Source organism: Elephantulus edwardii, unplaced genomic scaffold (genome assembly GCF_000299155.1).
Source record: "Elephantulus edwardii isolate Elephantulus edwardi_28Jun2011 unplaced genomic scaffold, EleEdw1.0 scaffold00037, whole genome shotgun sequence".
NCBI classification, from domain to species: Eukaryota; Metazoa; Chordata; class Mammalia; order Macroscelidea; family Macroscelididae; genus Elephantulus; species Elephantulus edwardii.
In genome coordinates this window covers 19617944-19633558 of record NW_006399787.1, presented here as the reverse complement: position 1 = coordinate 19633558, position 15615 = coordinate 19617944, and the positions used below count along the sequence as shown (strand labels likewise).

Genomic DNA, 15615 nt, shown 5'->3' with positions numbered 1-15615 from the left:
GGTAGTGGTCCAATCTTACTAGCACTATTTGTTGAAGAGGTTGTCATTTCCCCATTTGATAGGTTTTATTTTTATTAGAATTACTCCCATGATTTGAAGTTCAGAGGAGACCTCTGGATGTGCCTCTTATGATAGTGGGGATTGGCTCTAAGTTCTTCTAAGAAAGAACAGAAAGACAGCAAGAATTGTTTTCTTCTGACAATATTAAGAGAAATCAAAGAAGCTCTTGAGATTTAAGATAGTAGTTGTACTATATAGCTTAGAGTAATCTAGGATCTCAGATAAAACTCATTTCAAAGATTCCTCTTTACAGCACAGTCCCAGAAGGTAAAGAAATGTTTCTCTTGGAATAGGGATGTCTAAAACAGATTAGATATGAAATGGTGAGATTATCCAGATTCCTCTTCTGGTTATGGGAGAGGGACTGGGTGAGGGGGAAGGAATTAAATATGCATATGCCATCTTTTCTCTAGTGATAAAGAAAAATTGAGTTAAGATTCTTATCAAACTAAAGAAGCCTTACAACGCCATTAAACTAAGACTGTTTCATAACTGTTTTTGATTCTGTGAAGCAGCATTATGCTTTCACACCAAGGACATGGAGCACCCTGATGTATTATTAACGATCATTCCAGATTTCCTTAAAATGCAGTATTTTGTTGCTATTGAACTCTATTATCTTTTGGCCCAGTGGTACACAATTTTTACTGAGACTGAAGGAAACCTAAGATGGTTCTGATGTTTCATTACCTCCTTCTTAAATTCCCTCCCCAATCTTTTCTAACTTATCAACCTTTGGGTAATGAACTGGGCCCCCAAATGCTCTCTGAGCAATATGTTTATGGCATCACAAGAAAAGACCTGTGTCACTGAAGTGTTGTCTGGTTTCATTGCAGGCGCTTCTACATCCAGCTGTATGACAGCTGCTTTAGGAAACACGTGGAGTCACAGTGTCAACACCAGGCTGATTCTCCAGTACCTTGATTCACAAAGAAGACAGGTGAGTGTCTCGACTTAGAAAGTGTCACCGTCAGAGACTAAGATTTACTTAACAATCTGAGGGTCAGACCTTCTCCATATTACCTGTTCCTGGCTCAGTACTGGCAGTGGGGCTGCCTAAAGAAATTCCGACCTTCCCTAAAGACCGTTAGAATAAAATAGGAAGCTAAGTCACCCACAGAAGAAAAATACAAGAACAGGTCCCAGAGAGAATTCCCTCTGATATATTGCAACAACTTGTAAATAACTTAAGGCCTGCATCTCTGGAATCTCAGTCTCTAAAAGTAAATGATCCCTTTCCGGTTCATGAGCATGATGATTGGTGTTCATGCTTTTGTATGACAGGTGCCACCCTTAAACCTTGTTATGACATGGGCACATTACCTGTCCGACGTGGAAAAGAACAAGTAATTGATCATTTTGGCTTTCTGAAAGATGAGCTCATTTGTATATGGATGAAATGATGATGGCTCTCTCTCTTGATGTTGGTATGCTTTGAAAATCTTGGGCCAATCAAACCATGTCAAGTGAGTGAATAAATTGTACCCAGATACTGGGTATATTGAAGTAAACACTTAAGCCAGTCACTTAAATGATGCTGGGGAGACCTCCAAAAGAATGGTGATTTTTCTCATAGTTCTCTAGCGGTGGTTTCTGTCCTAGCCTCAGGAGAGAATTCTCCCCTTCCAGTCAGAATTGTCCCTGTGGCGTTTCACTGCTAGCCCCAAAGTGGCATCTTTCTGTCTTGTCCAAATCCACCAGCCGCTCCGAAGGAGAAAGATGGGTAATCACCATCGGTGCGATTATAGCTAGAACGTCAGCTGTGAGTTAGTTCCAGCTCAATGGCAATGAAATGCTATGTTGTCGTTGTTGCTGTTGTTTTTAATTAATATCCAGAAAGGTTGTTTTCTATACCTTAATCATCTTCCCATAGTTTTTTGCTCCTATGATAAAATGGTTCAGAATCAGTAAACTTATTTTCTCTAATGTCTAAACTCAGTTTTATCCTGCTATATGGAATAGGTTCCATCCCTGCCCCACAAGCAGCAGGAGACAGGATCATTATTTTGATTTGTTGGTGAGGGTAGAATGCATAACTAACATTCATCTATTTTGCTATATATGTCATGAATCCAAGTTACTAGTCAAACAACCCTGACATAGCGTGCTGGTGGTCCTGGCTGGAGATGGCAGCTGTGAGGAGGAGTTGTTTCCCTCTACCTGTGTTAGGTAAATTGGCTCTTTTCCAAGAAATCAGGACTCATCAGAAACAAGCATGAGCCTTTGCCGATTTCAGACATGACTTTCCAAGTACTCTTTCTTACAGACCAGAGGATGCTTCTTGGTTTGCTTCGGACAGTTTAAATAACATTCCAGCTTGGTGATTGAGCCAGCCTTGTTAGAGACAACAGGGCTGCTTGTTTACCTGTAGAGAAACATTCTTGAATTCTCAAGCCCTTGCCTGCTCATTACCTCGACGATCCCTTCTCCCTGATGATTCAAGTGTCCTAGGCTCTGAATATTTTACTCATCCTTTTGGTGAATCTTGTTCCAAAGTGTTCCTGGAGAACCTAATGACCTTTGGTCTGTAGCCTGGGTAATTCATCACAGTAGTGAAATGCTGTTTGCAGCTTCCAGGGACATTCTGGATCGTCAAGCACTGCTACCTAAACTATCTGAGGGAAGCAAATTCATGGTGAATCAGTGTTGATTTATTTAGTTAATCATTTATTGATTTATTTCTTTATGGATTCTCTGCTTTAAATTGTAGATGGCATTCTCATCTTAACATACTGATTTTGTGAACCTGTCCATTATGCATGTATCATTAATTCAATAATCCCAGGTTAATTCGTTCTAGTTAAAACTTATTGGTAAATCAACAATTTAAAGCCATAATTTTCTGTTAATTAACTAGTCACTTCCATTTTCTCACTATCAACAGGAAGTTTTGATAGGACGAAAGCGATCATTTTGTGTCTTTGGTGACTGGCAGAATTTAATACCTTGGAACATGTTTTCAAATAATACTTAAAAATGAAAGTAAAATTTGGCCCATGGCCAACACAGGTGAAAGAATGAGCATTAATTTATAGAAATGTTCATGTGTTTGGGTTCAGTTGTTAAACTTGTCGCTTAATAAATAAAGTTTGGTAATGGAAAGTAGTTTTCTATCTGGTGAACTTACCTTAGCAGAGGGTGTGTTTAATGGTCTTACTTTGAGAAAAGGTATAGAAGGCCGTAAACCTGTCCTAGGATATGTTAATCCAGCTAGTCTAAAAGGTAAGTACACCAGAAAATACAGTACTAATCAGTAGGCCAACATGTCTGAGTCATTTTAGGGTAGGTAGATCTTGGGAACACCAATCACTTTACCAAGTAAAGCCCTTTTATTTCTTTTAATATGTAAACAGAGACCCCTACAACAAGGGATCAAGGTTATGGAATGAGGATTATGTTTTAGTCTATTCCTGTGACATTGAACTCAACACCAGGGCTCTAATGTGAGGCTTAGTCTGAGATCACAGGACTGGAAGAGGGTCAGGTCAAGCTGAGCAGATCTGGGAGCTGATTAACCCAGGAGCTGAATTGTATCCTTAGGATGGGGAAAAGAATCCTCACTGGCTGGTTATTTTCTTTACACCCTGGAAACTTTGTAAAATTATATAACAAAGAAAGAAATCTCCTTATCAGGATAAAAGCCAAGTTAATTCTCTTGTTTATTCTGCTCCAGTGTTTGCAAAACCCCTTTTAAGAGGCTGGGAAACATTTTCTTTTGGACTAATTTAGCTTTTTTTCCATTTGACTTTTCCTTTATTTACTCTTTCCTACTCTGCTTCCATCCTGCCCTACCCCTTTTTGCAACAAATTTGTTCTTACTGAAGACAAGTCCTTGGAGTAGAATTAAGATGGTCTCAATTAGTTGCTTGGGAATTTGTTTTGTTGTTGTTTTTTATTTTGGCGGTTGTTGTGTATTTTGTTTGTTTTTTTTGTCTTGTTTTGGTTTTTAATTATCAAAGCTTTGTTTTGGTCCATGTTCATGGCTTGGCAATGCACAGAAATAGAGAGAAGTTTTTGCTCTTGAAGATTTCTTATGATCCAATACAATAGATGATATGCAGAGATTGTTGTTGTTGTTGTTGTTATGCACAACAGCTCTAAACCCTGCTCTATCCTGCGCCAACCGCACTTGCCTGTGACACACCCATCCCGATTACCCCAGTCACCGAATCAATCCATCTCATAGAGGGTCTTCCCCTCCTGCGCTGTCCCTCCACCCTCCCAAGCATGATGTCCCTCTCCAAGGACCCATCCCTCCTGGCAACATGTCCAAAGTATGTCAGACGAAGCCCCAGAATCCTTGCCTCCAAGGAGCAGCTTGGTTTAATCCTCTCCAAGATGGATCTGTTTGTTTTCCTGGCAGTCCATGGTACATTCAGTACCCTTCTCCAGCACCACAGCTCAAAAGCATCCACTCTCCTTCTGTCCTCCCTAGTCATTGTCCAACTCTCTGATGCATAACAAGTGATTGCAAATACCATGACCTGTATCAGGCGCATCTTAGTCTCCAGAGAGACACTGTTGCTCCTGAGTACCTTTGAGAGGTCCCTAACGGCAGACTTTCCCATCGTGATACGCAGGCAGAGATACTAAAAAAAAACCCCCTCAATTCATTACTATCAAGTGGGAACCGACTCATAGGTGACCTCCAACATGTTTTCAAGAGACTGCATAAATTGCATGAGAGGAAATTGCTCACCTTTCTCCCCAGTAGCTGCTAATACATCCAGACTACCAGAGAGGTACCACCAGAGAGATGGGCAGCACAGCTCCCTATGGACTGTGTCACCAGTGTTCCCAATAAATGGGTAGATACAGGACAGTGCTGAGAGCTACTATGCAGATAGGGTCACTATGAGTCATAGGTGATTCAATGGCACAAAACAAAGACAATATAGACATACTCATAAATAATCAAAATGCAAATATGCTCAGCAAACTAATGCTGAAATACTACCACAAGACAGCTTTTGATGATCTAACAAGTATTTTTAAATAGTAACTGCCCTAAATCCAGAGGCAGGTAAAATCATCAAAGGCACATTCCATTTTTAAAGGAGGGACTTTAAGCATCAAATAACACTCTAAACCTAGGCTTTCTAGATTGAGTGCCATTTAGCCAGATGCGTTTACAATATGCCAATACCAGACTCTCCTTCAGACCTATGGAAATCTGCTGATGTGGCCGGCCAGCAGTGCTGCTTGTATTTGTAAAACTCCCCAAGTGAGTCTAATGTACAACCAAGGTTGAGAATCTTGGTTTGAATAGTGTATAAAATAACATTTGTCAGAAAGCAAAAGGAAGAGGTAGAGAACAGCAAAAGAAGAAAAAACAGGAGGATATGTCACATATGCAGAGAGCAGAACGTTTGGGCGCTCACTGAACATAATCAGAAGGCTTGGGAATTTATTCATTTGAAATATTAAATCATGTATTCTTTCCTTGTGCTGCAGTTTTTGTGTGCCATTTAGTTGATACCAACATGTAGTGAGGAAACCGATGGGACAAAATAGAACTGTTCCATGAGATTGTCTAAGGTATCATTTTTATGGGTACAGATTTCCAAGTCTTTCTCTCACAGAATCACTGGTGGATTTGAACTGCTAAACTTTCATTTTGCAGCAGCCCAGCACTTACCTACTGATTATCAGGACTCCTTTTAGTCTCTGTTAGCTGCTGTCTTTGGAAGCAGGAGTGGCATCCACTTCCACAATAGCTTGCCCCTGGAAACCCTATGAACCTGCAGAAAGGACCAAAGTTATACAGGAAGTGTCTAGGACTTTCGTTCATAGGGTCGCTATGACTCGATGGCACTTAACAACAACAACAACAGCTGCTGTCTAAGATATAGTATTCCAAAGATAATTGTTGTTGTTGTGTGCTGTCGAGTTGCCTGCGACTCATAGTGGCCCTATGTACAACAGCCCTAAACCGTTTAGTGCTCTATCCCTTGTCAATCTTACTGTCTCCAACACACCTACCCCCATTACCTCAATCACTGAATCAATCCATCTCATTGAGAGTCTTCTTCTCCTGCACTGTCCCTCCACCCTCCCAAGCATGACGTCCCTCTGCAAGGACTGATCCTGCCTTGCAACATGTCCAAAGTATGTCAGACAAAGTTTCAGAATCCTTGCCTCCGAACAGCAGCCTGGCTTCACCCTCTCCAGAGCAAACTTGTTTGTTCTTCTAGCAGTCCATGTCATATTCACTACTGTTCTCCAGCACCAAAGCTCAAAGACACCAACTCTCTTTCTATCATCCCTAGTCATTGTCTAGCTCTCTGATGCATAGCATGTAATTGCAAAGACCATGGCCTGTATCAAGGCACACCTTAGTCTCCAGATTGACGTTGTTGTTCTTCAGTGCAGACTTTCCCATTGCAATTTGTCTTTTCATTTCCTGGCTGTTGGTACCAAGAGTATTGATCGTGGAGCCAAGCAAACTGAAGCTGTCAGCAATTTCAATCTCTTCACCCTCTGTCATGATGCTGCCAGTCAGCCCAGTGGTGAGAATCTTTGTTTTCTTGATGCTGAGCTTAAATCTATATTGAAGGCTGCAGTCCTTGACCTTTTGCAGCAAGCGCTTCAAGTCCTCCTTAGTTTCAGCAAGTAGGGTTGTGTTATCTGCATAACGCAGATTGTTGAGGAGTCTACCTCCAATCCTGATGCCACACTTCTCTTCACAGAGCCTACCCTCCCAGATAATCTGTTTCACATATAGATTGAAAAGGTATGGAGATAGGACACATCCTTGATACACACTCTTCCCAGTTTTGAACCATGCAGTGTTTCCTTGCTCTGTTCTGACAGCTGCCTCCTGGTCCAAGTATAGGTTTTGTTTAAGCACAAACAAGTGTCCTGGGATTCCCATTCTTCTCAGAGTCAGCCACAGTTTGTTGTGATCCACATAGTCAAATTTTGCATAGTCAGTGAAACACAGATAGACATTCCTCTGGTACTCTCTGCTTTCAGCCAAGATCCATCTGACATTAGTTATAATATCCCTAGTGCCACGGCCTCTTCTAAATCCAGCCTGCACCTCAGGCAGTTCTCTGTTGATGTGCTGTTATTTTTGGATAATCTTCAGCAGAATCTTGCTTACATGTGATATCAGTGATGCTGTTTGATAATTTCCACACTCTGTCAGATCGCCTTTCTTTGAAATGGGAACAAATATAGGTCTCTTCCAGATAGTTGGCTAAGTGGTTTTCCTCTAAATTTCTTGGCACAACTTGGTGAGCACATCCAAGGCAGTGTCTATTTGTTGAAATATGTCAATAGGTATGCCATCAATTCCTGGGGCCTTGTTTTTTTGCCAGTTCTTTCAGATCAGCTTGAACTTCTTCCTTCATCACTACAGGCTCTTGCTCATACGTTGTTTCATGAAATTCTTTTGTGTCCACCAATTCCTTTTGGATACTCTTTCATCTTCTTTTAATGTTTCCTGGATCATTTAATCTTCTGCCCAAAGCATCCTTAATTATTGCAGCTCTAGGTTTGAATTTGTTCTTCAGTTCCTTCAGCTTAAGATATGCTGAACGAGTTTGGCCCTTTTGATTTTCTGACTCCAGCTCCTTGCACATTTCATTATAGTACTTTACTTTGTCTTCCTGTGCTGCCCTCTGGAATCTTCTGTTCAACTCCTTAATATCTTGATTTCTTCCCTTTGCTTTGGCTTTTTGGAGCTCCAATGCAATATTTTAGAGTTTTTCTGACATCTTTCTTGGTCTTTTCTTCCTCCTCTGTCCTTGTAATGACCTTTTGCATTCTTCCTGGATGATATTCTTGATATACTTCCACAGCTCATCCAGTCTGAGGCCTCAAACCTGTTCCTTAGATGGTTTTGAAATTCATATGGAATAGACTCAAGGCCCAATTTTGGTTCCCGTGGACTTGATTTAACTTTCCTCACCTTTAGCTTGAACTTGCATAAGATTAGTTTGTGGTCTGTTCCACAACAAGTTACTTGTCCTAGTTTTCACAGCTGATATTGGAGAAAAAAAATTTTTTTCAAAAAAGGGAGACAACCAAGACAGTAGATGCTTACAATCTACTTGAAGAAATAGATAAACTTGATAAGATCATGTGCTATTAGAGCTGAGCATAGAGGGAACCATTGTGCTTACTGTAAATGTTTTTGCCTCTAAGTGACTTGCATCATGTTTAAACTTGATCTTGAAGGATCAATAGCTGTTTTCTCAGCAGAAGAGAACAGAGAGAAGATAAATAGGCCTAGAGAAAAGTATGTGAAAAAGCCCCCGGAGATCAGAGTAGTGTGTTGAGGGAATAGTAGTAGTTGATATGTGCTCGAGAGAGTGGCAAGAGAGGAGACTGGAGAGCTGGACTGGGGCAGGTCAGAAATGGCCTTAGATGAGGAGGTAAGAAGAATGACCCTGCCATTCCAGGATCATTGAGGTAGACCACGTGTTCTGTAATACATCCAATCTGGCCAGGCTTGAATCTTCGCTAAATTACTTGTGCACATTATTAAAATCTTTTCTGCCTCAATTTCTTCATATGTAAATGGTTTTTATCAGGTTAAATGAGATAATGTGTAGAGAAAATGTCAAATAAAGTGCCTGGTGCAATCTCAGTAAGCACTCAAGAGTACATGTTTCCACTCACAAAATCCTACAGTAATTGTGGAATAGTGGCTTGAAGGTTGTAGTCTCTATTTCATGAGGATATTGTGGGGATGAGTGAGATAAAGTCCACATGGCCTCTAGGACAATGCCTGGCTCTTAGTAGCTGCTCACTGAAGGAAATATTATTAATCCTAATAAGAACTCAAAGATATTATTAAACCAGGACATGATATGGTGGGAGGGTAATGCCAGAAGAACAGTAGGTGCTGCCTTTCAGAGCTGGACAATCAAGGGCAACTCAAATAGACTGGGTAGAACAGAAACATCTACTCAAGATAGTCAACCTCCACCCAGGAGTCGATGGAGTGCCAATGCATAAAGGAAGATTCTGTGCAGATGAGCGAGCAGAGAGATCGAAATGCATTGGCCGTGATAACATGAACATGTGTTCACATGGAACAATCTAACAGTAACCAGGTGTGTTGTATTGATGGATGGGAGAAGCTAGAATGAGAATGGTATTATGTGAAAGAAGAAGAAAAAACATACTTGGTGTAACTTTAGTACTATCTCTCATTAAATGCTCACAAATTCTCTTCTTTCCTCATAGGGGATTATATAAATTTATATTATATAAAGTATCCAAGAAGGAACAGTGAAGTAAATGAGTCCTGGCTAAGCCCTACAGCCCTGTAATGAAATAAATAGTGTTAAGTGCTATCAAGGTGGTTCTGAGTCATAGTGATACTATGTTCAGCAGAACAAAGTACCACACCAGTCCTGCAGCATCCTCATTTATGCTGCTGTGTTTGAGCCTGTGTCGTTCCATCGCATGAAGATGAAGAAGAATCTTCTGTCTTTCATTCTGTCGTTCTGTCTTTTCTGACCTTTTACTTTGTAAGATATGATGACTACTTCTATGGATTGGTCCCTTCTGATGATGTGACCTGAAGTCTTGCCATCCTTACTCCTTTTTCTTTTTTCATAATAAAATTTCATTTTAACGAACATTTACAAAGAAGTTAGATTTTCATTCATGCATTGTTGCACATTTTACCCTCCCCTTCCCCTCCCCTAGTTCATTGTTGTGGTTTGTTTTTTAAAAAAAGGTTAATTCACTGTTGCACAATTCCCAACCTCCCCCCACCCCTGCAGCCTCTTCACAATGATATACCTCAGAACATGCTGGTTGTACTTCCGAGACAGATTTGTTCTCTCTGGCAATCCAGGGTATATTTAGTATTCTTTGCCAACACCATAATTCAAAAGCATGAATTCTTCTTTGGTCTTTCTTATTTATTGTTCATCTTTTCCATACAGATAAGCAACTGGTAATACATACCATGACTTGGGTCAGACATACCCAAGTCCTCAAAGTAAAATCTTTGCTTTTTAACACATATAGATCTTTTGTAGCAGATTAGCCCAATTCAATGCACTGTTTGATTTCTTACTACTGTGAATCAAAGGGAAACATACTCCTTGGCAACTTGAATGTTTTGTTTATCATGCTGTTGCTCATTGGCCCAATTGTGAGGATTTTTGTTTTCTTTATAATTAGGTACAATCCAAACTGAACACTATAGTCTTTAACCTTCAGCAGTGAATGTTAAAGGTCCTTTTTGCTCTGTCCTGTGCCAATCACGCTGTCTCCGATACACCCATCCCGATTAACCCAGTCACTGAATCAATCCATCTCATAAAGGGAATTCCCCTTCTGTGCTGTCCCTCCACCCTCCCAAGCATGACGTCCCTCTCCAAGGACCTGTCCCTCCATACAACATGTCCAAAGAATGTCAGATGAAGCCTCAGAATCCTTGCCTCCAAGGAGCAGCCTGGTTTAACCCTCTCAAGGGTGAATCTGTTTGTTTTCCTAGCAGTTCATGGTATTCTCAATACTCTTCTCCAGCACTACAGCTCAAAGGCATCAATTCTCCTTCTATCCTCCTTAGTCACTGTCCAACTCAGACACATAACAAGTGATTCCAAAGACCATGGCCAGTATCAGATGCACCTAAGTCTCCAGAGAGACACCATTGCTCTTCAGTACTTTGGAGAGGTCTCTAACAGCAGACTTTCCCATCACAATATGTCTTTTAATTTCCTGGCTGCTGGTGTCAAGAATAGATTCCAACTATAGAGAATTATTTTTTGTTTATAGCTTTCACATTCTAATCACCAATATTTGTCTGTATATCTTGATTACATGTTGGATTAATGTCAGACTGCAGAAATTAGTAAAAATCTTTTCTTTCTTAATCTTTGGAATTAGTGATTGCTTTGTAAATTTGAATAATAATCATATTAACAGGTCTTCCTTCAGGGCTCATAAATATCATCCTGTTATTGGCAGCATTTTACTCCAGGATAGGTCTTGAAATGTTCTTTTTTTTCTTTACAATTAATGTTATATAATTTCCTTTGCTTGCATTTACAATTAACACCCTTGGCAGCAGTAGTCAGACATACTGAATTGGGTAAATCTGCTGTCGAGAACTTCTCTACAGTGTTAAGGAGCAATGATGTCAATTTAAAGACTAAGGTGCACCTGATTCAAACCATGGTCTTTTCAGTTACATCCTATATATCTGAAAGTTGTACAATGAATAAGGATGACAGAAGAATTGATGTCTTTGAGTTGTAGTGTTGGAAAAGATTTCTGAACATCCCATAGACTGCTGAAAGGACAAATGAATATGTCTTAGGGAAACTGTAGCCAGGGTACTCCAAGGATTTTGAAGCTTTGTCTATTTTAGGCATATTGTTAGGAGGGGCTGATCCTTAGAAAAAAAGACATCATCTTGGAACGGTGGAAGGTCAGCCAAAGAGAAGAAGACCTTCAATGAGATGGATTGACATAGTGACTGTAATGGGCTCAACTGTGCCAGAGATGATGAGGGTGGCACAGGATAGGGCAAGGTTCAGATCCATTGTTCTTAAGGGTGCTATGAGTCCTTGTTGATTCTACAGCACTTCATAACAATAACAATTTCTCTTCAAATTGTCGTTCCCAGCATAGCACATCCTCTCATTGATTCAAAATATCCAGTATCAGCTCAGCAATGCCTGGTATCTCAACCTTCCAGTGTCCCATTTCATTTCTAACAACTTCCAAATTTCCTTGATGTATAGTTTGTACCTTCCATGTCCTGATTATTAGTGGATGTTTACAGTGGTTTCATCTCATTCTGAGTAGTGCTATCTTAGCAAATGAAGGCTCAAAAAGCTCTTAATTTTCACAAAGGAAGATGCCCGAATGTCAAACAAACACATGAAAATATGCTAAAAGTCACTGGAAATAGAGATGCAAATCAAAACCACAATGAGGTACCATCGCACTTCAGTAACAGTGACCAAGTTTAACAGGGCAGCAAGTAATACATGTTGGAGAGGCTGTGGTGAGAAAGGAACTCTTATACATTGTTGGTGGAATTGTAAAATGGTGCCACCATTCTGGAAGGCAGTTTGGTGCTTCCTAAAAAAGCTGAACACAGAAATTCCATATGACCCAGTTATTACACTGCTTGGAGTATACCATGAGAATATGAGAACTGAGGTACAAACTTGTACACTGATGTTCATAGCAGTGTTATTCACCATCACAAGAACATGAAAACAGCCCAGATGTCCAACCACAAACGAATGGATTAAGAAATTATGGGTACATTCACACAAAGGAATACTACATAGCACGCAGAAGCAATAGGTTTGTAAATTAGTACCTAACTTGGGGGGGACTGGAGAGCATGATGCTGAGTGAACTGACAATGTCCCACAGGGACGAATATTGTATAAAACCATTATTGTAGAATGAGTATGAGGATCCAAAGGGGAAGAGAGTGGAAGCAGAGGGATGAGGATATTCAGGGGAAGGTGGGGATTAATCATGGGGTTGTACAATTTGATGAGGGGGAAGGGAAATTGGAATAATCTGTTCTCGAATACATTGTATTCTAATTTTATGAATAAACTAGAATAAATCATCATCATCATCATCTCTACCTGCTCCATTAAGGTTGCTTCTACTTTGAGGCAGCAACTCTCCTTTAGTCATATTTTGAGTTATTACTGTGTGTCCTGTAGATTCTGACCTGACCCATAACTGACCATCCAGCAGGTTTTCAGAGGCAGTTAATTGCATGGGAAGAGAATGGCCATTTTTCTCCCTGGGAGCAACTAGTGGTTTCAAACCGTGTGCCTTCGGGATTGCAGCACTGAAGTTATCCTTCAGCACTATACTAGACAATACTCTGCTGCTCTCTGTAAGTTTTTCTCTGGCCAATTGTTTCTGAAGTAAATCTCTGACCGTCTACCTTTCTGAGCATCATATCGCTTTTCAAGGAACAGCCCCTCCTAGCAACATGCCCAAAGTGTGTGAGGCAAAGCCTCATCATCTTTGCCTCCAAAGAGCACTCTGGCTACACCCTCTCCAAGATATATTTGTTCATGAGATGTTCATGTGTCATCCATCTATTATGATTGATGGAGAAAAGATTGAAAGTGTCAATAACTTTACCTTCCTTGTATCCACAGTTAACACCTTTGGTACCAGCAATCAAGAAATCAGGAAATATATTGCACTGGGACCTCTCCAAATTATTGAAGAGTAACAATTTCCGTTTGAGGACTGAGGTGTATCCGATTCAGGCCATGGTCTTTTTGATCACTTGCTTTGCATCTGAGTGCTGGACAAAGAATAAGAATGACAGAAGAAGAACTGATGTCTTTGAGGTGTCGTGTTGAAGAATAGTGAGCATTAGAGACTTGAGGGAGGAACCAAAACTACCTGACAAATAGTTGACAAGATCAATAATAAATAATCAAACTCCTGGTCTTCACTCAAATTTTTAGGCTCTGCTCAAAGTCCCAGGTTGTTTTGCATGTTTTAAGTGATTTATGTTTCTGTTCTGATGATATAAGTCTTATCTCTTTATCCATTTTATGTTTTAAGATATCAAAATGTGTAACACAATGACTAAGTGCTTGGATGGTAACCAAAGAATCAGTGGTTCAACACCACCAACAGTTCCATGAGGAAAAAAAAAACAACACACTAGCAATCTGTCCTCATAAATATTACAGGATTAAAGTTTAAGAAACCTTTGAGCAGTTCTGCTGGGCCCCACAGGGTCACTAGGAGTTGGAAATAACTCAGTGGCACACAGCAGCAAACATCACCCTGGTAAAGACCCCCATCCTAACCATCGCCCTTCCCTCTGGCATGTGTCTCAGTTCTTGTGATTATGAATCATCTATTATGAGCCCTCTGAGGGCTGTGACTGAATCTTATCTATATATTCTCCAAGGCTAGGACAGTGCTTGGCATTTATACATTCATTGTACTCATTTTGAGAGAAACTCTTTGTAGCCATACTTGAACTCATTCTTAAGGAAGAATGATTTCTTCCTAACGCCTACTAATAATTACTCCTCCCCATAGGAATGTAATTTTGCAGTTTAATAGTTCCTTTTAGAAGATTAGTACTTGTCAGTTACAAAGGTTAGCATCAAACCTTAACATTTACAAGCACATACTTCCACAGAAAACCCATAATACTGAATATAAGAATCTTCCCCCCCACTTCCCATCCCCAAGTCAGCCTGCTGGGAGCTATGGGAGAGTGGAAGGAAGGCTTCCTTTGAAATCCTAATTGGGATTCCTTTGTGTCAGCAAGGCAGAGTTTAAGAGCAGACCCAGGAAGAGCTTGAGGGATTACGTTGCTGCTTTCAGAGAAAAGCCAGCAATGAGTACTTTGGCTGAAGGGTAGGATAAGAGATCTTTGTTACTATCGTCCATAACTCTTAAGTTCTCTCTGTAGTTGGAAAGACTTAATGGAAGACTGAATAACAACCACAAAAAGGTGGTAAATCTCTTCTCCAGGATCAGCTAAAGGATAGATTTGGGACAAAAATGCCAGGCATATTCGCCCAAGGGAAGCCATTGGATAGGATATTTCATTTGATGTAAATAATCATTTTCTGCTTCCACACCCCCAGATTCCTCTAAAAAAGGATTTTTAGCCTGGTTGCCATGACTCAAAAATGGATCTCTTTTTATTTGTACAGTGGTCCCAGGTCATTGTGTTTGTTCTCTTGTTTTCGACCCCAGCTTGTTTGCTGTTTTCAGGCAAGGAGGTTTTCTTGTTTGTGGCTGGATCCAGCCAGAAGAGTTTGGCTGTCTTGCCAGAGTGGGAGGATTTTCTTCTTAAGCATAAATATCTGCAGAAATAGCAGAGGGAACATAGAATCCTAGCCAAGTACATTGCGTTGGGTATAAATGTTCCTTCCCTTTTAGAGCTGCTCAAGTGTAAAATCTAAGCCCCCGCCCACACTCTTCCATCAGAAGTGCTCTAACAGGTACTGAGCAGATTGGAGAGATGGACAAAGGCGGACTCAGAAGGGTGACTTTATTCAGAAGACTTTTTCAGGTCACCAGGCAAATGTATTAAAATCTGAAGAAATGTTACTCAGAAGTACATAGTAAGAGCAAATGACCACAAGAGCATGGAGACAGACTCTGTCTGGGAAAGGGCAGCCCCAGCTCCAAGTGGACCCCTCCTGTTTCTAGCGCCTTGTGTGAGGCAAAAATATCAATAGTTTCACTGTCACTTACAAACAAACAAACTCTATAGGGCTCCCTTTGAAAACAATTGGATATACCCAAGTCATCACTATTTCTGATTGAATCCAAGTAGAGAGAATTTCCTTTAAAGAGATTCCTTTGAAAATGGCCAGTTAAAAATGCCACTGGTACCATTGCTACCATGCTTCTGAAGGGAGTTTCCTTTTTCAGATTTTTTTAAAAAAAATTTATTTTATATTGGTGTGGAATATCATGGACTGCTAGGAAAACAAACAGATTCGTCCTGGAGAGGGTTAAACTGGGTGGCTCCTTGGAGGCAAGGATTCTGAGGCTCCGTCTAACATACTTTGGACATGTAGTGAGGAGAGACCGGTCCTTGGAGAG

General features: G+C 40.4%; 1 protein-coding gene across 1 annotated transcript in view; it reads left to right on the top strand.

The window, feature by feature from the left end:
- RAD51B (RAD51 paralog B) overlaps nt 1–15615 on the top strand; it is an 890578-nt gene that overhangs the window by 795490 nt on the left and 79473 nt on the right. Inside the window, exon 6 of the mRNA XM_006884800.1 lies at nt 897–1000. Coding sequence (XP_006884862.1) covers nt 897–1000 — 104 coding nt within the window. The remainder of the gene's footprint in view (nt 1–896; nt 1001–15615) is intronic.